General features: G+C 39.3%; 1 protein-coding gene across 6 annotated transcripts in view; it reads left to right on the forward strand.

The window, feature by feature from the left end:
• Nucleotides 1-7,145: 7,145 nt before the first annotated feature.
• HSD17B4 (hydroxysteroid 17-beta dehydrogenase 4) overlaps nt 7,146-23,148 on the forward strand; it is an 85,901-nt gene continuing 69,898 nt past the window's right edge. For 3 of the 6 annotated variants that reach the window (XM_069492749.1, XM_069492754.1, XM_069492753.1), the window contains exons 1-6: nt 9,095-9,281; nt 12,296-12,349; nt 18,173-18,280; nt 20,784-20,843; nt 22,071-22,092; nt 22,917-22,963. In XM_069492749.1, the coding sequence (XP_069348850.1) occupies nt 9,224-9,281; nt 12,296-12,349; nt 18,173-18,280; nt 20,784-20,843; nt 22,071-22,092; nt 22,917-22,963 (349 nt within the window). In that variant the 5' untranslated portion in view covers nt 9,095-9,223. Of the gene's footprint in view, nt 7,275-9,094; nt 9,282-12,295; nt 12,350-16,544; nt 16,585-18,172; nt 18,281-20,783; nt 20,844-22,070; nt 22,093-22,916; nt 22,964-23,148 lie in introns of those variants that run through there. The other 3 variants (XM_069492750.1, XM_069492752.1, XM_069492755.1) reach the window with 3 other exon arrangements.

Raw genomic sequence — 23,148 nt, forward strand, 5'->3', positions numbered from 1 at the left:
CTAGCCCATGTAACAGAGTGAAACTCTGTCTCAAAAAATAAATAAATAAATAAATAAATAAATAAGAAAAGAAAACTCTGTCCCAATACTTGCTTGACTGGTTCCTTGTCAACATTCAGATCTCAGCTCAAAATTCACTTCTTCATAAGCCTTTCCTATATACCTTGTCTGGACTAGTATCTCTCTCGCTTATCTCTGCTTCCAATCTCTTTTGAATTCCATTACCTTGTTTCAGGCAAGAGAGCTACACCACCGGGGTTTGAATCCTCACTTCTCTACATGCTAGCTAAGTTATTTAACCTTTTTTGCGCTCGGATTTCTCAACTGAAAATGAGGGTAACTATGGCACCTACTTTATAGGTTGTTATGAAATCAGATGCGTTAATATGTGTAAAACCCTATGCAAATGCCTATGACATAATGAAATCTATTTGTTAACTCAATAAATATTTTCCCTTAGCACTTGCAATCATCTGGAATTCTCTATTTATTTGTATGTTTATTATCTCTCTTCTCTCTCAAGAATGTAACATCTGTTAAGTGCAGGGCCCTTGTCTGTTTGTTCTCAGCACCAAGAACAGTGCCTGACTCATAGTAGCCCTTAATAAATCAAGGTGGAATGTATGAATGTTCAAATCTTACCTCTTGCATAGGGATCTGTGTTTCCAAGAGATTAAACTGGAAAACATAGTCTTACTTTTTAAAAAGCTTTTCATTTTTATACACTGGTCACCACTAGGTGCTGTCATGTATCTTGTGCTATTTTGCTAGAATGGATGTGTCTCTACTGCCTCCTAAGAAGGCTTAACCCAGCAGCAATTCTCTCATCATGTGTCTTACTTTTCCAAGGAGCACAGGATCCATAAGACCAGTGTAGCAGCAGGCCCAATATTTAGAAAACTCTAGCAGCAGTTATCACCTGCAAAGATGACATTCCCATATCCCAGCACAATCCAAGCATACATTGCAGTTGCCAGCCCAATGATTTAGGACTACATAGGGGACGGAGAAAAGAGAGAAACTTGTTTGAGCTTGTCAGGTTGCCAGACTGTGCCAGTTGGCCAGGATCTGTGAACCTAAACTCAGTTGGGAAATATCTTGTGTAAAGAGGTTCGTGTGCTTCTATCTGCTTCTCCTGATACCGTTCAGAAACCCAAGACTTTCTCCAGCTGTGTTGTACCTACTGTCACCACCATGGGAGGAATTCAGAGGCTCTGTCAGGGTACACTGACGTTTGCTAGACATCAGCTAGTAGCACTGACTTTGCTACTCCAAATGATGCATGAAAGTTTTTTTCTTACAAACATTTACTTGCTTTGGCAGGTTCCACCTTCATCATCTATGCAAGGATAAGAAACAAGATAAAAGAGAAAGAAAATTAGAAAAAAAAATCCACTAGATTTCCACCTACTAAGCTGAGCTTGAGAAAAAAGCCAAGTTTGAAGTGCTCCATTCTTGGCTTTAGCAATGGTTCTGACGTTCATAGAAATTACAGCTGCCTTTGCAGTGTAGGGTCCCTTAGAGAGCTTCTTGTGACTCCGGGAAAGAAATTTCTATCTCCTTCCAAGACTTGATCCTGGCTTATGCAGTATGAGTTCCTGGAAAGTCTGTGTTGATCTCCAGATGAATCCATTTTCTTATTAAACTCAGCTACTGTGGTCTAAAAGTGTTACATCAGCCTACATAACTGTAATCTAAAACCAGCTGCAGCTCAGTGACAACTCAAACCAGCCATGTTAAATACAAACGTTTTTATCTCTCATTGTCATATTTTGGTTTCAGATGGTAGTTCTCAACTTTTGCCACACTGGGCACCAATATGTTCAGGGTTCAGTGTGGGCCTCTCCCTTTTTCATACCCCAAGTTCTGCAGCTGCAGAGATAGAAAAGCTATGCCCACAGGAACTAAAAGAAAACAAACAAGACAGATTATGCTTGCCCCAGTACCCAGTGTTAGGTGGGCTAGGCTGGCCACTCCATGGTTCAAGTGGTAGTCTGGACCAAGCTGCCATATTGGAAAAGAATGGACAGAAAGGAGATGGCTTGACCTCTTACTGGCCGAGAAACAGTCTTGACTGGCTTGCTGATCCATGTGACAGAAGAAAGCCCACACCGTAGGTATAGGAAATGGAAGAAATGATGGGGCTTGGTTACTGCCTTTAGAACAGCAGTCCCCAACCTTTTTGGCACCAGGGACTGGTTTCATGGAAGACAATTTTTCCATGGACCTCGGGAGGGGGGCAGGGAAGGGTTTCGGGATGATTCAAGTGCATTACATTTATTGTGCAGTCAAACCTTTCTGCTAATGATAATCTGTATTTGCAGCCACTCCCCAGTGCTATCATCACCGCCTCAGCTCCACCTCAGATCATCAGGCACTAGATTCGCATAAGGAGGGTGCAACCTACCTCCCTCACATGCACAGTTTACAGTAGGGTTCTTGCTCCTATGAGAATCTAATGCCATGGCTGATCTGACAGGAGGCGGAGCTTATGCATGATGGAAGCTGTGATACAGATGAAGCTTTGGTCACTCACCTGCCGTTCACTTCCTGCTGTGTGCCTGGTTCCTAGAGGACATATCTAGTCGCAGGAAAGAGGAACGACTAGATATGTCCTCTGTTCACTAAACCAAGGCTGAATCATGGCTTAAGGTGCAGAAAATGTCCCCTTCTCCTCAAGTAGTGATTGATTCTAGATAAGCCTATCAAGACAACATTTTTTCCAATTATATTTCCTGCAGCATCTGACACTATTGACCTCTCCACTTTCTACTCTCCCTTGGGTGAATGCTATATTTTTCTGGCTACTGTCACAGCTCTCACTCACTTTTCCTCAGTCTTTACTGTTGTCTATTCTCTACCTGGGTCCTAAATGTGGGACTTTCCTTCTCTCTCTCTCTCTGTCTCTCTCTTTCTTGCTCTCTGCATATTCTGTCTGCATAATTTCATTCACTTCCAAAACTTCAACTCTATTTTCATGTTGGTCTCTTCTATATCTTAAACTCTTACATCTCTCTTAATTTCCAAACCTGATTTTCCATCTGCTTTCTCAGTTGTCAACAAAAAGTCCTCGTGTGCATCTTACAATCCATATGTCAAACCAAATCCATCAGGTCCACCCTTGTGCACCAAATTTTTCTACCCGGTACCCTCAACAAATTTTTCTACCCAGCCCCTCCCATCCCAATTAATGGCATGACTATCTAAATCCTTCAAGCATGCCTACCTACATCCTCCTCCTTCTTGAAGTCTTCCATGACACTTTGGTTAGAATTATGAGCTCTTTTCCTTGCACAATACGTTCCTTATTTTTCTTTTTAACAGGGAATTGTCAAGAATGGTGAAGGGTCTGAGAATGTACCTTACTTGCAAACTAACTGGTTAGCCTAACAGAGTTCAGTCGATATTGGACATAAGACTCTAGGGTTAGAGACCAAGGATTTTATTGCTCACAGTACAGCAATCTCCATGAGCTTCACGTTTGCATTGGTTCCCTTGTCCCAACCATGTCTCAGGAATGAGAGGCAGAGGGGTCTTGGTAGATGCTGAGCATGTATTGGTTTTGTGTCACAGCTGATGAACACTGAGCTTAGAAAAACTGGATCTTTAGTAATAGCTGCAAGCAAACTTGCCCAACCCTTGCTCTAGAGAGAGACATTATATTTAGTATACTGGACAAAAACCAAAACCGTTCTTTGCTCCACAGGCGAATGTTGTCTCTATCTTTCAATTCATTGTATTGTTCATTATACAAACATCCTTGAAAAGACAGTTTGGGACAAAAGGGCAGTTAGTGCCTCTTGTCATAAGATGAGCAGAAAAACAAGAGAACCATGGAGAATTCTCTCTCAACAAGATTCATATACTTTGTATTGTATTAACCATTTATGTTTTTTCTACATGTCTCAAGTGTAATCTCTTTGATGGCAGAAACTGTGGTAAATTTAGGAATATTTTGATAAATATAATCAACCAAGGATTCCCTCATGCCCAAATGAACCCTGTTAATGGAACAATGTATCCTCAGCTGTCGCTGGTTCACGGGGACCCTGCAAGGAATGGGAGAAGTGTTAGGTGTAACATCTGTTTAACTGTGGTTTCAACCATGACCAGTGTGACAAGGATAATAAATACTTTGGAAACATAATAACTGTATCATTCAGGATTCTTATTTACAAGCAAGAAAAACTGATTCTGGCTGATTTAAGTGGGGAAAGATTACTGGAAGGACACAGGGTAGCTGACAGAATCTCCAGGAGGGCCAGAAAGTGAGGTTCCAAGGTTCTACAGCCAGGAACCATGCCAAAGTCATGTCACAGAGTTGGTCCGATGAAGATACCGTTACCCTTGCAGCTGGATCCCAGATGCTGTCACTTGTACCTCTAAGACTACTGTCACTGAATCTTGCCCACTTCTGCTAGAACCGATGCCATTGCTGCTACCACCACCCATCACCAGAATAGATTCAGTATAGTTTGTCATTCACCCCATCACTCATTAGCTCCTAATTCAGTGTCTTGGGAGGAAGTATCTGACTGGCAAAACCTAGGTCATGAGCTATGCCTAGCTGCAAGGGAGGCTGGGAAGATGAGTATCTGGTATTTTCAGCCTCTAAGGTAAGAAACAGGTGCAACAGGAAGCTGGTTTAGAGACTGGGCAGAAAAAAAAAAAAAAGAATGCAGTTTTATTGTAATGTCCCTTCATGCTCTTCCAGCTTTCCATGCACCATTAGGACTAATAAAGCTTAGTGTTTACCTTAGAAGAGAGACATCTGTAAGTTTGGAGCAAAGAGAACAAACTTAGGAGGATTTCTAACCAGGAGGAAAGACAGTAGAATTTTTACTGGGAAAAGGATGGAAAAAGATTAGGAGGGTGGATAATAGGGAGTGTGGTCTGCCTGAGTTCTTCAGAGACCCAACACCCTTTCCCCCTTCCTGGTTCTGCCTGATGAGATGGGCAGTGAAAAGGATAAAAACACCAGACTGATTTTGACTCTGAAAAGAGCAGGTAATCTTGAACCATCATAGGGTGGCTGTAGCAGAATGGCAATGGCCTTGTTGATCTACGTGATGAGTGATCTGAAGATCCTACTCCTATTTCCCTTGAATCCTTGCTGGCATGGAAGGGATATATTTTTGTTTAACATTTTTATTTTGATATTTTATTTGGAATAATTTTAGATTCACGTAGAAGTTGCTAAGAGTAAGAGATAAAGCACAGTAGATTCTAGGAACACCTAAGCCCACGTCCTGACGTAAATATGGTTCAGAGCTAGACAGATTTGAATTGGGGCCAGGTGCAGGTGGGTTGAGAACCACTGAGACCCCTCAATTACACTGAGAGAATAAGCCACGATTTTCATCCAACACAGACTTTATCACTATCTGGAGGGAGAAGCAGAGGATACCATGGCCTTAAGGAACTCCCCCAGCCCTGCCAAACCTGTCCCCTGTCTTAAGGTGACCTTTAGGTTAGGAGAAGAGAGAGGAGAAAGAAATCCTGAAAGACAACATTTACCCCAGTCAGACGGAGTTAACTTTTAACCAGCAAGTTTAATTCTCTTTTTCTGCCTCTGCTCTCATAAGAACCAGAACTTGAGAGCAAGATGAGACCATTAGAGAAAATGATCTACACTTACATAGCAACACTTTGATAGTGTGTGAAATTAGACACCTCACTCTAATTTTGATGATTATAATTCCTGAATCTGTATTGCCTCTCATCCACAGTCATGCTATATTTATTTGGGCACTTATTGTACTAGTGTAAACTCAAATAAAACATTAAGCCCCTCAGCTGAGAAAATGGGCCCCTTCTTGACCAAGAGGACCCCAGAAAAACCTTAAAGGTGAGTTGCTGGCATGAGGAGAAGGGAAGTTAGATATGCTGCATCATGCCTCCTGCCTTTTGGAGTCATTCTTCGTAACAAGTTGCTAAATCATTAACAGGCCTAAGGCCATGCAAGACAAACAGATCATTTGAGTTGCTTAAATGTCCAGTGGCTTGTCCCTGATTAACAGACATCCTTAACTTAAAACATTCCAAGACTTTAGACTTTCTTCCTTTATTTTTAATTAAAATATTAAAATTAAAAAGAATTTTTTAATTTATGAAGCAGGGAATGGGAGGAGGAGGGTTTGATTCCCTTTTTTTTTTTTTTTTTTTGAGACAGAGTCTCAGTCTGTTGCCCTGGGCTAGAGTGCCGTGGCGTCAGCATAGCTCACAGCAACCTCAAACTCCTGGGTTCAAGGAATCTTCCTGCCTCAGCTTCCTGAGTAGCTGGGACTACAGTCATGTGCCACAATGCCTGGCTCATTTTTCTAGTTTTAGTAGAGACTGGATGGGGGTCTCACTCTTGCTCAGGCTGGTCTCGACTCCCGAGCTCAAGTGATCCTCCCACTTCAGCTTCCCAGAGTGCTAGGATTACAGGTGTGAGCTACCACGCTCTGCCAAAGCTCCATTTCTTAAACTAATTACAAATCAAAGAATCTTTAAACTCACTTACAACCTGTAAGCTGCCTGCTCCTCCCCACCTCCCCAACTTGCCTTTTCAAGCCAAACCAAACCAAACTGTAACGTGGCTACTGTGGATACTTTTTTTCAGAACCTCTTGAAAATGTGCTCCAGCCATAGTCACACACACTCGGCTCAGTATAAATCTCTTTAAATTATTTTACAGAGTTTGGGTCTTTTCTGTTAACACTAGGCACTTGCATTTACTTATCCTTACTGGCTTCAGTCCAGGACTAGCCAGCACCCAGTTTTGAGTCTGTGGAATGGAAAATATTGGCTCCCCAGCAATGGCTGAGAGAGGTCAGGTTGTAGGCCTGTGGCTGAATGCACTTTCTTTTAGGTTACAACTGAGTTGATTTTGCACTTAACATTTCTTCAAGTAGGAATAATGCACCCTGCCTCTTTTTTTTCTAGTTTGTTTTTTTTAAGCAACAACAGGGTTATTGGATTAAACAAGAAAGATTGTAAGACCGAAACATCTCTCGCTATGGTGATCTAGAGTCTTGCTCCATAGTGGAGCCGGGCGAAGGGGCCAATGAACAGCAGGCCCCCTGGTTGGATCTAGCTTCAGGAAGTTTCCTTTTGCTCTGTTGCCCTAGCTGTGTCAGCTTCTCCAGCAGGGAGAAAGGGCACGAAGACCAAAGTGTAATGAGTTACCACACAAGTTTACCACTTGAAGCTTGGATTTCCAAAAAGCCCAAGGGTCAGTTCTACAGTTCGCGTTAAGCCTGCATTTGAAATGTTCAGGGGCCTTGCTCGTGGTAAGCACAGAAGTTCAAGTTTGTCTTATGTCTAAGTTAGTGATTGCGGCACCGGTAGGGCGCCTTAGTAAAGGAAGGGCGGTTTCAGGGGGGTGGGTGGGGTACCGGCAGAGTGGGCCTCACCTCCAGGCATTGTGCCCCATAGTTGGAGGCTGCACCACCGGGGGTGAGGTCCTGGCCCAAAAAGTAGGGCCTACCTTCGGTGGACTGTACCTCTTACTGCATTCTTATCTCTAAGGGCTTTCTTATTTTTGGATCCAGCACCCTTGGAGCTTGTCTCCCTGGGTTTTAGTGAGCATCAGAATTCAGGGGTCAAAAGTTATGAGGCAGATATAGAAAACAGCAAAGAGAGCAAAGTGCTGGTTTAGGGGCAAGCTGTCAGTGAAAGAACATGCTCTTTGGAGTTTAGGCTTGAGTTACAGAGAGACTTTTCTTGCTGAGCCTGAGCATTGAAACCAAACTTCCAGAGCTCTAGAAGCAAGCTGTCTGCTAGCCATCTCTAGCCATAGCTTCCCTTCCCTTCCCTTCCCAAATGCAGTTTATCTAAAATTGAAGCCATATTCTTTCCAAAAAGCTGCTTTTCTCTCACTCTTTCTTATTTTGATGAATGGCCCATCATAATTTAGATTCTCAAACCAGAAATATGGGGTTATTTCAGTCCTCCTTCACGCTCACATTCAGTTAATAACAAAGACCTATTAGCTCTACTTCCAGATATAGTATATTTCAGAACTTTCCCTCTTCAACATTTCCTCTGCCTTGCTTCTGGCTTCCATAATTTTCCCGAAGTCTTTTATGTGTTCTCCTTGCCCACCTTCAATCAATCCTCCATCATGGAGCAGAGCAATCATGCCACAATGTAAATGTGTTCCTATTACCCTCTGGAATAATCCTACCTAAAACCATTTTCAGCACAAAATTCAAACATCTAAGATGATCTGATTGACTCTGCTTACTTCTGTGGCTTCACCCTCTTTCTCCCCAAATCTAGCCAGTGTTTCTGCTGCCTGTAAATGCCCCTCCTTTCTTTGCAGGGCTCATTTCTTCATGTCCTTTGCTTCACTTTCTTAAGAAAGTTTTACCTCTTCCCCAGCATGGATAGGGTTCATTTATTTTGACACTGTTAGCATACTTACACACATTTGTCACAAGTCTTGTGCTGCACTGTTATGGAAAGATTATCACCTGACGTTGAATAGCTTTGGAGCACTGTATTGCTCATCTGTAAACTTTTGCCTAAAACCCAGTAGATGCTCAATAAATATTGAGTGAATGAATGACACTCAATGACTGGTCTCAACATACAAATGCAAAAATCATTTAGGAACACTAGTCAAAATTTTTTTTGGTCCCCTGAGATCCTATTTCGGGAAGTCAGTGGTGGGCGTCCAGAACTCTGCATTTTGATAATTCCCAGATGATTTGCAGGCAGGAAGCCCAGGATTACATTCTGAGAAATCTTTACCATCGCTAAGAATGACTTTCTTTTTCAGGGGCTGTATCTGAAAGCCATTCAAGGATAGGGGCCTCAAGCTATTTCTCTAGGTCAGAGCCTAAACCCAGAAAACATCTGTGGAATGAATGACGAAACGAAAGGTGAACGAACAGACGAACGTAGGTAGTTCAGTTAGCCATTTTGCCACACAGGTCCCAGGAGCTGTCACCGCTTCTAGCAGCAAAAGTGCCCCGTTCAAGCCATGCCTCTTTGCCAGGTTCTCCCTGCGAGTGCAGTCACGTTGGATTACATTTCCCAGGGTTCCAAGGGAGTCCCGCGCAGGCGCACTGAGAAAATACGGCGCCAGTCTCTGTAGAAATTGGCAGGTTACTCTGTGTCCTCCCTCTCCTCCGTCTCCTCCCTCTCCTGCCGTTCCCTCGCTCCTCCTCGTCCCGCAGTTTGAGCCCAGCGGCTCTGTTTGTGTGTGTGTTGTGTGTCGCTGCCGGCCGGACTCATGGCCTCGCTGCTGAGGTTCGACGGGCGGGTGGTACTGGTCACCGGCGCGGGGGGAGGTGAGCACTCGGAGGTTGGAGGGCGGGCGCGCGCCTCGCTCTCGCGCTGCGGGTCCCTGTTTTCCGGCCGGGACACTCGCGCAGCCGCAGCTGGGGTCCCGGCGCCGGGGCTGTGGGCGGTGGTGGCGGGGAGGTTTGGCAGCCGGCGGGTGGACCGGGCGGTGGTGAGGGCAACGGCTTCTCCCCAGCACTGTGGTAGGGCCTTGGTCTTCCCTGAGGGGAGAGGCCAGGCTGGGCTGCTGATTGCAGAACTGCGTAAAACTTCTTCCTGCCGCCTAGCTATGGGCATCGATTGCTGGTTTTCCTGCCATTAACTCTCTTTAAGCCTTTGTCACGTCTTTTAGAGGACTGAAAATCCCGGGAGCTGGAATTCCCCCCTGAGTTGTCGAGATGTCAAGCCCCTCGCCTCTGTAAAGTCAATAATTCAGTGTTTCTTTTCCCTTGTCGGATGATTTTAAGTTCTTGAGAGGGCATCTGATAAGAGCTCTCCACGTTGGAGTGTGTGTGTTTAGGAAGCCTTGCGCTAACTCAAAGTCCACTGGAGTCTTGGCAAATGCTGTAAATTCACTTGCGTACAGAGGTCAGACAAGTGATAGAGGAATCAAATAGGTGTGAGATGGGGACACTGAGGAACTGGAGAGCTGAGACATTTCTGAAGTGGACCGTTACGTGGAAAAGTTGCCAGATCATCCTATATTTCAGGAGTGGCAAATGGAGAATTGTTATGTGAAATGACCCCATTTTTAAAGGACAAAAAAATTAAACAACTCATGCCCACACAGATGTTCTGCAGTGAGATTTTATACTAGTTTCCTGCCAGTGAGTGATCTCTATAATCTCCAAAATTCAGGGATCTTATCCACACGTACCTTCGATTCTCCACTGCTAGTGCTATATACCTGGAAGGGCCCTAATGCGTGAATTATAAATTAAAAGTCACAAGGAGTGGAATTCTGTCAATTGATTCCTGTGTACCTCCATATCTCTATTGATAAAATGGATTCTTATGCTGCCTTTCAGACAATGCTCTTAGTATTAATTGGTGGCCAAGTATTTTGTACTCAGAGTTTATTTAGCTATACCCATGTGGGCATATATATGGGTATATCTATAACTTTTAAATGTTTTTAGGAAAACATTTTGTTTACACTTTGCTTTTTATGGAAATAATGTGATGCAGTTGGTGTTTTATATCTTTTTTTGACAGTTCTAGAATGATTTTTATGCAGGAGATCCAGGGATTACCTTCTCAGAAACCTTTTCCATTGCTAAGGATGACTTTCCTTCTCAGGGGCTGTATCTGAATGCCACTTAAGGATAGAGACTTTATTTTGACACCATTAGCATATGTACACATTGTATGCATTACACATACAGCATATGTAAGTGTATGCAGGACCCAGTACACTTACACATGCACCCACATACCACATCTTTATTTGAAACCAATTCTTGATACACTGCATGGTAAATGAAATACATTGAAATTTTTTTTAGAGGCAGAGTCTAACTCTGTTGCCCCGGCTAGAGTGCAGTGGTGTCATGATGGGGCTCACTGCAACCTCAAAGTCCTGGGCTGAAGTGATCCTCCTGCCTCAGCCTCCCAAGTAGCTGGGACTACTGGGGTGCTTTGCGCCACCACACTAGCTACTTTTTCTCTTTTTTTGTAGAGAAAGAGTCTAGTTCTTGCTCAGGCTGGTCTCAAACTCCTGACCTCAAGTGATCCTCCTACCTCGGCCTCCCAGAGTGCTAGGATTATAGGCATGAGCCACTGTGCCTGGACACACTCAAATTTTTATTTTCATTCTGTTTTATTTAATAAATGCTGATTGCAACCCACCAAATTGGTTTTGTGAAACATTAATGAGTTGTGACTAGACAGTTATGAACTTAGAACCTTCTCTTCATAATCTGGCTGAGTTTTCTCTTATCTATTCAGAGTGGATTAAATTCTAAAATAAATTATTTGGTTATATTTTATAGTTTTGGAAAACTTTACATTTTGTGTTCTTTCTGTAAGAGCCCGATAGTTTATCCATCTCAGTTTGTTATTTGTATACTTATCAATTAATTTATACTAAATATAAATTGTTAATTAAATTTATCTAATTATCAGTGAAATGTATCAATTAACTTAAAATCTAAAAAATATGCACATGTTACAAAAATATAAACAATACAAAGTAAGCTTTCCACCCCTGGTTGCTGGCCACACAGTTCTTCTCCAGAGGTAACCACTAATTGCTGGTCTCTTATGTTAATATATTCTTCCTAAGACAGTCTATGCCTATAAACTGTGTGTGTGTGTATAGTTCTTTTTGGACATGTAAATTTACACTTCATAGCTTTGAGTTAGAATTAAGTATTTTTTGTGTTTGATGATTGTATGGTCAATGTTCAGTGCAGAATACAGAAATCACTAGATATTTTAAGCAGGAAGACGGGTCCTCTTGGAATGACTCCTGGAACAATGTAGAACTGATCTGTTAGAGGAGCCAGTGTGTCTTAGGCTGTCGCTGGAGGTCTGCCACAGCCCAAGTAGCTACTGGACATTAGGAAGCTGAAGTATGGAAGCTGCCATCCAAGGATTAGGGAGCTGGATCAAGAAGTTGCCTCTGAAGCGCTGTTTCTTAATACCTAGGAGGTTTCAAGAAAATAAGCTTCTTAACCAACAGCAACAGCCAGAACTCACAGCAAGGTGGCCTCTGCCTCACTTCCACCTTCTAAATTTTATGCAAATGCATCAGATGGTGGAACCCAATTCACAGCTAGCATCCTAGCAGCAAGGTAGAATGGTAGGAAATGGTAGGTAGAATAGGTAGAAAAATGTAGTTTTAAGCTTTTCTACCCTTTGTAAGCAGAGGAAAGTAGACAGGTTGAGAGTACCAATGAAGACTCTACTATCGTAATGTTATTAATTGCTCACCAATTACTTTAAAATGGGATTGAGTTGAGTGGACCAAAACATTATGCTGACATTTCCTCAATTTTCTGATTATTTTGTTTTTGATTAGGATTGGGCCGAGCCTATGCCCTGGCTTTTGCAGAAAGAGGAGCATTAGTTGTTGGTAAGTTGGTGTATTTTACTTTTTAATCAGTAGCTAATAACTGAAGTACAGTCTTCACAAGTTACCTTTGTCTTTCTGTCAAATAGATTGTCAAGGTTGAATTTCATCATTAATTTTTACTTGTGCTAGCAAATTTTTCCCCCCCTCAAGGCTGACTTTTTAACTTTTTAAAGTGAGCTAGTTTCACAGAATTTCCAACTTAAGATGTTGAGTTGATAAAGAAGGGCAAGCATTTACTGTATAAAAGGAAATTTGATTCTTGACTTCAGTAAATTGTGGGCTGTAATTTTTAAAGATAAAATGTTCATCTACTGGTGCAAAATCGAAGGAGAGTCCCTGTAAGTATTTAATATGTTGATAAAAGTAAGAAATAACTGAATTTTGAGAACTGGAAGTTTGGAGTCAAGGAATCTAAAGTATGGGTTTCTTATCTCTTTCATCAAAATTTTTCAATTGGAAGCTTTTTAAAGACATTTTAGAAATTAATCAAAGGGGCAGTTTCATGAATTTCTGTTTAATAACAGGGAGGAAATCAGTTGGAAGATACTGTATTGAATCCCAAACGTGGGAGATCTTAGTAATCTAAATGGTTTGGACTGACCTGATGTGCTTGGCGGTTGGTGTGGACACAGGAACAAATTTGTCCACAACCAAGGCTTTGTGGGGAATAACTGAAGAAGTGCTAAGTGCAGGGGTGTGTGTGGCTTAGATGTTATGACCCAATACTTATAAGCATCTTTCCTGGGATAAAATTGTTGGCCTACAATGACCTCCTGATTCCAGTTTTCTTGCATCTTACTAGGATATACAGAGAGACAAATTTTCCTCAGTTTGTTTATAGGGGCGTCTGTAACAAATGAGTAATCAGCAGTCAGGTTTTCAAAACAAAGAAGGGCTAAAGCAGGGCATTTAATACATGCTTCTCCCTCAGTGTGGATGTGTAGCTTATCTTTAAGGAAGGAACACAAGCACTTTGGATATTCCTTGTTTAAGATCATAGCCACTATCAGCAAATCCATTCTGCTTCTTATGACAAGGACAGATTTTGACTTTGTAATATTTGGATTGGGGGTGGGGCGTGTGTATTTCAGGGCTTCTTTGCCAGACTTTCCCATGTTGTTACTGTTTTTTTTTTTCTCTTTTTATGTTGCTATTTCTTATTATTTTTACCTTATAACTTATTTATTTACATTTTTTCTACTCTATTCCATAAGTGCAAGGATCTTGTTTCATGTTTTTTATCTCCTAAAGGACCTAGAATATTGCCTTGTGCAAAGAAGGTACTTTATTCATTGGTTCTTTTATTGTCGATATTGTCTTTTTTGTTGGGGAGGGGCTGATGTGTCTGAGATTGGTTGAATAAATTTCTCTTTTTTGTTTTGACTAAGATATAAGCTTAGTTTATAAATTATTTTTTGTAAAAAAATTTATAGCTGTGTGTTTGGGTGGATCAGTTTTCCCTTATTTCCCTATTACCTCTGAATTTGTTAAATTCACATTAAGAGTGTTTGAAGTCTAAGTAAAAGATAAAAGAGAGACGATGTGTCTATGTATTCTGTCTTTGCATTGTCATAATAGAGATGATATTGCATCAAATCCTGATGAAAGTCCAAGAACGGCAGAAGAAAAATATTTGCTTAAACTTGGCTGAAGGGCCAGATTCAGTTTAGTGTTAAAGGGAAGAATTTAATCTATGTCAAATACAGACTTTTGATTGATATTTTCTACCCCTTTTTAGTCTGTGTCCTACTTGTGAACTTTCTAGGCCACCCACCGGTGGGTTGTGTTCTTCCCTAACGGCCACTAGCTTCTGCTTTGGCTTTTTCACATGCACACATAGATACCCGGTTTCCAGGTTGCATCACATGCACTAGCATTTCTCCTCTGTTAAGTTTTTTCTGCTCGGCATAAATTTTTACCTGAGTAAGCCAAAAACGGGAAAAAGAAATAACCAAACTTAGGATGTTCTAATGATATCAGAGTATCTTTTTTTGGAAAAGTGATCAATCAGATTATCCTATGACTATCTCAGAGGCTAGTAACAAGTAAGACTTTAAGAAATAAAGTAGCTTGTTTCCTATATAAGTCAAAAACAAAATGATCCTTTCTAAATATTTGTTACTTTTTATTGTTTTGTGTGCATGAGTTATATGCAACTTGAAAAAAGGTTCTTGTAGCTCTCAAGGTGAAGAGACATGTGAGTTACACGTGCCTCATCCTTCTGTGTGGGCATGATGGGATGAAGTGGGGTCTCAGGGATGTGGAGATGAGGGGACTGTTGGCCACCAGGGCAGGATGTATTCCAGCAGTGGCTGCATTCTCCAGTGGTGTCGTGCTGTTGCTGCATGGCCCCCAGGTAGTGGAAAGGACTCGGTGTGTTCCTTCTCTGGAGCAATTCAGCTGTGTGAACTCTATCTGGGCAGCTACTCATACTAGGCTCAGGGCGTGAGCACTGTGGGGCTCTTGTGTAGCGAGGATTGCAGGCATTTGTGATGGCTGTGATGACTGTTCAGATGTCCCACTTACCTTTCCCTCACAGTGGGGAGCCCCTCCCTCTTGGCTTTGAGCTGATTCCAGCTGGGTGCTTTGCTTCCCTCTTTAAGCTGTCCTCTAGCATTTCTATGCCTCAAAGGGTTTTTGTCATTTTCTTGCTGAATTCCTGTGTTCTCCCTTAGATACTCTACTCAAAGTACAGTTATTTGTTGTTTTGGTCCTTCTTTGTCGAGCCTCTAGTCAGGCATTTTGATGATATGTAACACATTAACTGCCATGTGAGTTGTATTTAACTCATGCAAGTTTTGAGCCTGGGGACTCATGAAGCATATGTAACTCACCTTGGGAGCTGGGAGAACTATTTTTCAAGTTGCATATAACTCATGCACAGAAAACAATAAAAAATAACAAATTTTTCATTAAAGTAGAGAGAATCGTTTTGGAAGTTTTTATTCTATTTTCACAATAAAACACTGTGGCCTCAAGGAAAAAAATTTTTTTCCTAGTGTGGCAGTCAGTGTGCTAACCAGTGCTTTTCTGGTTAAGGTTTTTTTTTTTTTTTTTTTTTGAGACAGAGTCTCGCTCTGTTGCCCAGACTAGAGTGCTGTGGCGTCAGCCTAGCTCACAGCAACCTCAAACTCCTGGGCTCCAGCGATCCTTCTGCCTCAGCCTCCCGAGTAGCTGGGACTACAGGCATGCACCACCATGCCTGGCTAATTTTTCTATATATATTTTTTAGTTGTCCAGCTAATTTCTTTCTATTTTTAGTAGAGACGGGGGTCTCGCTCTTGCTCATGCTGGTCTCGAACTGAGCTCAAACAATCCACTCGCCTGGGCCTCCCAGAGTGCTAGGATTACAGGCATGAGCCACCGCACCCGGTCTAGTTAAGGTTTTAATCCCAGTAATGTAGCTGTGGTGATAGTGAGGTGACTGAATGGGTCAGTGTTAATTCAGTGCTATGTAGAGACTTGTAGGTAAATCTCTTCTGATACTGTTTAACTGTACATCATTGATCTCAATAAATCTTTTATCCAGCTTTCTATGCTTACCTGTTTGGTTGTACTTTGTATAATTTCCACTTGGGGGTAGTGTTTCATTGAATAAGTCTTTCTTCACTTAACTATCACATTTTCCAATTTGTTTTTGAACTTTCCTGTACTTATTTTAAAAGGGTCTTAAAATGTTGATATTTTTTAACTGGTTGTTTCTTGTCATTTGAATAATTACATGGAAATGAACAATGAATAGGAATTCAGTCTTTTGAGAATCTTGTCACTTTTTTTTATCTTGTGAAGGATAATATAAACCTCTTTCCATTATTTTGTGTCTTCGAAGCAATTTTTATTTGCAGTAAGAATGATCATATTATACTGGTAGAAAAAATTATATCCCAGTCCACAGTTTGAAAAACTAATTTCCTGTAAAAACAAAAAGTTAAGTGAAAACATGTTTGACCTAGCTGATTTTAAGTGAGGGTAGGTGTTGGTTTTTTCTCTGTATCATCCTAATACCTATTTAACTACCTGATCCCACTTTCTACCCTCACCCCAATTCAAAAAAGAGCTATTCTTCAGAAGAAAAATAAATCTTGTTTTTTTTAAATTGTGTTAATCCTCAACATTAAATTTTAGTATATACTACCATGTCATTTATTAATTAGTAATTTCTTTGTTATAATCCTCAAAATCTATGCAATAACCTATGAAAAAGATCATTTCATTACACAAATTCTTTGTCCCAAGTATTGTTAAATTCTGTTTTTTCCAAGTTAATTGGCATTGATCTATATATCTTTTCATTAATTTTTACATGTTATTTTGTAAAATTTGCCTTAAATTATTATAGAAATTAACTTTGCTATTTTTTCATATTATTTGGTTTTGTTGGCCTTATGTGCTTTCTGCTAAAATCTGTGCATTACTATGATCATCACATACATAACTTTCAATAAATTATAAACTTTTTGAGGACAGGCAGCATTCTTATACATTTATGTGTCTTTTTGTAGATTTTCTTACAAAAAGTAAATGCTCAATTAATGTTTGTAATTGTATAATTGGATATAGGGAAATGTTATGTGGTTAAGTATGGTCAGTTGTTAAACATACAAAGATGGAGTTGTGGTACAAAGTAGTGGCTAGACACATGTTAGTTCTATATGTAATTTTTGACCTCTTTTAATAAGTGCTTTTTATGTCATTCTATTCTAGACCATGACACAGTATGTTTTCTGAAAATTTACAAATGTGCTTCTCTGTCTAATATTTTAAGATCGTGCTTGTTCTTTATCACCATTCCTGTAAAAAGACTTTCTTGACATGGAGAAGATATTTTACATTGTTTATTTATTATTTTCATTTTTTAAATTTTATTGTGGTAAGAATACTTAATATGAGATCTACCCTCTTAACAAAAATTTTAAGTGTATAATAAAGTATTCTTGTAGGCACTATATTGTACAGCAGATCTTTGGAACTTATTTATCTTGCATAATTGAAACTTTATACCCATTAGTTAGCAACTCCCCATTTCCAACTTCTCCCTAGTCCCTGGCAACTACCATTTTATTTTCTGATACTATGAGTTTGACTATTTTTGATACTTCATGTAAGTGGAATTATGTAGTAAGTGTCCTTTTGTGATTGACTTATTTCATTTAAGGTAATGTCTTCCGGGTTCATTCATGTTAATAGATATTGCAGGATTTCCTTTTTAAATTCTAAATAGTATTCCATTGCACATATATACCACATGTTCTTTATCCGCTCATCCATCGGTGGACATTTAGGTTGTTGCCACATCTTGGCTATTGTGAATATTGCTGCAGGGAACATTGGAGTGTTAATATCTCTGTGATATTTGAAAGAATTTTAGTTCTTTTTTCTTCTGATTTCAATTTTTTGGATAAAGATGCAGAAGTGAGATTACTGTATCGTATGGTAGTTTTACTTTTATTTTTTTGAGGAACGTCCAAACAGGTTTCCTGTGTATTTAATCTTAATGTGATTTTCACATTTTTCTTTTCTTAGTTTTTTGCCAAATAGTGGGTTGGGTCATTTTTTTTTTTTAAAGTGGTAAAACATTGCAAAGTTAAAAAATTTTATGACATGAACCTGTGTTTAAGTATTTTTGCTGTTCCTTTATGTTTATAGTCAAAAACAAAGAGGCATGTTTTGGGAATACATATGATGTATTTAATAAGGTGGGGGTAGGGTAGGAAGAAATTGAGCAGGTGACTGAAGAAATACACTAGTAATTATAGTTTCATTTTCAACTTTTATTTTGAAGGTCTAGAAATTAATTATTGTTTGCTTGTTTTTGCATTGCAGTGAATGATTTAGGAGGGGACTTCACGGGAGTTGGTAAAGGCTCCTTTGCTGCTGATAAGGTTGTTGAAGAAATAAGAAAGAAAGGTGGAAAAGCAGTGGCCAACTATGGTATGGTATTTGGGAGAACTATACTATTTCTTTTATTTTCCTTCAACTAATAATACTGTTGTTCACATGAATAATATTTGAGCAAATATTGCAGTATTCCTGTGTAATCATGAAATTAGATTTTTATCTAAGCCTGCCAAAGCTTTTAAGGACATATTTTATATAATTTGTGAGAATTTTTTAACCTTTTTTTTTTTTTTTTTGAGACACAGTCTCAATCTGTCACCTGGGCTAGAGTGCAGTGGTGTCATCATAGCTCACTGCAACCTCAAACTCCTGGGCTCAGGCTGTCCTCTTGCCTCAGCCTCCTGAGTAGTTGGGACTATAGCCTTGTGCCACCGTGCCTGGCTGATTTTTCTGTTTTTTGTGGAGATGGAGTGTCTTGCTCAGGTTGGTCTTGAACTCTTGACCTCAAGCAATCCTCCCGCCTCAGCCTCCCAAAGTGCCAGGATTACAGGTGTGAGCCACTTCGCCCAGCCTAAACTTTTGATGTATATTATTTCATATGATTCCTAAATTTTTTCTGTTGTTTAATATTTTTATTAATGAGCATATGATATAATTAGTAAATTATTGTAAGTATGGATATGTTCTTATAAGAACTGTTTTAGTTAAAAGGTCTTATATATTTCTACAGATATTAAATTATTCTTTTAATTTTCTTTTCTTTTTTTTTTGCTCCATCACCCGGGCTGGAGGGTAGTGATATCATCATAGCTTACTGCAACCTCAAACTCCCGGGCTCAAACAGTCCTCCTGCTTCAGCTTCCTGAGTAGCTGGGACTACAGGCACATGTCATGCCTAGCTAATTTTTTTATTTTTTGTAGAAATGGGATCTTGTTATGTTGCCCAGGCTGGTTTCAAACTCCTGGGCTCAAGCGATCCTCCCACCTGGGTCTCCCAAAGTGCTAGGATTACAGGTGTAAGCCTGGCTAAAATTGTTTTTAATATAGTATAAGAAATAAAGTGCCCCATTTCTGTACCCAGCCTCCATGTTCCATTCTGCACAAATGGTCACTACTACGTGTAACTTTCTTATCTTTGTGAAAACTTAAGATTTCACAAAGTTAGGCATTAAATAAAGCCATGAGAAAAAGCAGTAAATACAACCTTTGCATTTGATGTATTGATCCTAATAGTATTTGTAAAAATCTTTATTGAGTAGATTTACTTTAAAAAGATAGTGCTTACTTCTACAGATTAGGTTGTTTTTATGGGCCAAGGATAACATTAGATTGACTTCATTTTGAAATTTTAAGGGAAAAGAAATAGGATATGGTTTGAGTGTTTGAGGGAATAATTAGACATTTTAGTATGTTTTTTAACATTGGAGATCTAGCAGAATTGTTTCCAATTTTTTAAACTCTGGAGTTTTAAAACCTATTTGATAAAGGTAAAAGTTCAAGACTCCTCCTTCCTTTAGTTCTGATATGCAACCTGTATCAATCAGGTTTTAGTAAGGAAAGCAGAAGCTCCACTAGGTTTTCCAAGTGTGAAGGATTTCAATGTAGGGAATCAGATGCTCCCACAACCATTGGAAGGACTGGGCAAGTGAAAGTCAGGGAGACTCTTGGTAACTATCTCAGCCTGCAGTGGTTCTCAAAAGCTCACCTAGATGTGTTGCTAATCTTACATCTGTAGTCTGCTCATAAGATTGCCTGTTATCTGTAGCCTTCTCCTGCTTTTCAATCCTCTAGGTGAGTATCTCTTGTTGGCAGATCTAACTCAGGACTATATTTGTCCCAGGGAAGCGACTAACTATATTTCCTGGCTCCTCCCCTGTGATTGAAGAGAACATAGAAGAGGCACTAGTGATGTTGAGTTGACAGCAGACCATCTGACACACAGCTGTGAGGATGTGAGCCCTTCGCTTGAGCTGATTATTGGAAAATAACAAAATTATAAGATTTTGTTGAGCTTTTCTTATTGTAGTTAGTATTACAGAAATAGCAGATTTGTTTTCCACCTGTAGTTGTATAGCACTGAACATGCTTTTTCAAATTAAGTGTGCACTTCCCTCTTTCCTAAATTCTCATTTCTATCCTTAAGGGGAAGTGTCTATGTAGCTATTTAAAATTAAATAAAGTGAAATATTCAGTTTGTCCGTCATGCTAGCCACATTTCGAGGATTTAATAGTCACACCTGGTTAGTAGCTACCATACTGGACAGTACAGAGATAGGATAGTTCTGTCTTCACAGAAAGTTTAACTGGGCAGTGCTGTTTTAGATAGTATTTGCCAAATAGTTCTTAGTCATTCTCCTGATCCCCCCTTTTTATTGTAGGTTAAAAAATTGTCTAAGGGCCAATTTCCTTTTGTAGTGTCAGACCATCTGTATTTTGATTTGTTATGTGTTAGTAATATAAATGTATTTTTCTTGGAAATGAGTTCTGTTGGGTGAATATTTTATTGTATCTGTCATGTGCTCTGATCTACAGAATTTAGAAGTCATATGTGAGGAAGATTGCTGAACTCTTTTTTACTAATTTTCTTTTCCCTCAGATTCGGTAGAAGCAGGAGAGAAGATTGTGAAGACAGCCTTGGATGCTTTTGGAAGAATAGGTGATTCTTTGTGTTAACATTCTTTGTGTTAATGTTCCTTCAGAGCAGCTTCTACCTTTCTTATAAAATATTTTAAAGTTTACTTTTCTTTATTAAGCAAATCTCTCTTTCTTCATAATTGAATTTTTAGATTTGTATTATAAGTTAATTATTACCTTTATCCTACCTTATTTCATAAATGGCTTGAGGTGATAACTTTGTGGATGTTTGTGTTGAGTGTTTTATTGTTTTTTGCACCTTAAGTGCTTAAAGAAACTTGTAAGCATTTGCTCAGTGCCCTTTTTATCAGAATCCAGTTAAATCTCAAATATGTTTATAAGATAAAATATAAATCAGTATTTTTGCAATATAGGACCCAGTGGATTCTTTTGGATAATTATAATGATTTGGATGAAAATGATCTAATTTCTTGCAAATTAATCTTTATTTTTAAGAAACATTTCAAATATATTGTTTTGTCCATATTTCTCTAGATAATCTTCCCAGTTTGGTCCCATACATTCTTAATAAAATATTATTGAATTACTAGAGGGAGGCATCACAGCAGATAAGCTCAACATGTTTATAGCCTGGAAACATTACTTATAGTAAATTGAGTGTGCTCTCCCCTGTTTGTATTTGGTCCAGCACATTTATTTTCCTCAATATGTTCGGTTGGACTCATAAGAACCATGTTTACATATCATCTGCCAGAGGGATAGAGACCATAAAGTTTTGAAGTCATAGGGTGAAAATAGCCACAAGATGGTGGTTGAACCCTAAAAAATGATTATTTTCTCTGTATAGTGAGAATATAATTATGTATCAAGGTACAGCATGAGTTTTTCTAATGGTTTTCTTTTTGGGCTTTTTACTTTTGAGTGGTAGGGAACAATCTTTTAATTTCCTAAGTGAATTTGGGGTTAAATGAAGGATGGCTTATGGTTGTGAATCCTCAAAACCTAAGAGTTGTGCAACAGCTAATTCTATAAATAGTTTGATAGAATTTCGATAGAAAGCAGAGGTGGGAAAATCTATAAGTTCAAGAGGAAGGCACTGATTGATAGCTGTCTTTTGTGAATCAAATTTCTTTTTTGCTACAGGTATAAACTTCTGTTTTGATAGCACTCTATTATATTTACTTTTACATGGGGAAAAAAGTTATTTTTGAAAGGAATGTGAGTTGTAAGCAAATGCAAATTAATATGCTTGCTTTTATATTTACGACTGGATCTTTTTATATTGTAGATGTTGTGGTCAACAATGCTGGGTGAGTATTTCTTTTTTCATTTTTAGTAATGTCATGAGTAGTGCAAGGTCAGATATAACCAGGTCCATGTATGTTTGTGTCTTTTTACAAGGTCACACTTTTATTCATGCATACTTAATCATAAAAGCCGTGAGCTATATGGAGTTCCCAAGGAGGCAATTTTTTCTAGTACCACCCATTCACTCAGTAAACAGAGTCACAGGCACATCGCTCGAGCCGATCCACAAGTCAGTCAATATTGTAAACTGTGCATAGTAGTATATTTAATAAACATATAATTGTTATAGATTAAAAATTTTAATCTATAGATTAAATAGAGTAACATTTAATATTAAGAGAAAAGGCCATAGGAAAAGGGGTTAACGAACCAGTCCAAGGAGAGCGACATGGACAAGGAGAATGCCCTGGGCTGATCTGGATGGTTGTCAGTGTCTTGAAAAGCAAAGTCCTTGATTTGGGTAGGGAAAAGTCTTTGATTCAAGTAGAGCCTTCGGTGGCAGATGCTGGGTGCTGATCATGAATGATAGTAAGATGGTCTTGAGACAGCCATGTCAAACTGGTGAAATCCTGTTTTTTTTTTTTTTTTTAAGTCCCTGAGTCCTCTGGTGAGGGTTGATGGTAAAAGGTTACACTCTTGTTTGGTTGAGTGTGTCATTATTTTTAGGCAAACATTTGGTCCCTGCTGGTGTGATGTCTTTTAAAAAATGTAAGATGGAGTTACGTATGTCAAGCATGCTCTATACAACTAATGTGCATGTAGTTATTTTTTTAAGTGTCTACTGTCCCCTTCTCGCTTTCTTATCCTATACATATCAATTTTTTAGAATTCTGAGGGACCATTCCTTTGCTAGGATAAGTGATGAAGACTGGGGTAAGTTGTTTTTAATATATGTCTCTGTGGAACATACCTGTCCATTTTGCCTTTTTAATATTTGATAAATTTATACATTTAAGGAAAACTAGTTTCTACCTACTTTTGCTGCTGCTAATATAAATGATGAATAAGGTCTATACTGAAAGTGATGAACAGTTAGAAGTAGCCTTTTTTTAACATTT

The sequence above is a fragment of the Eulemur rufifrons genome, chromosome 17 (assembly GCF_041146395.1).
Source record: "Eulemur rufifrons isolate Redbay chromosome 17, OSU_ERuf_1, whole genome shotgun sequence".
Lineage (NCBI taxonomy): Eukaryota > Metazoa > Chordata > Mammalia > Primates > Lemuridae > Eulemur > Eulemur rufifrons.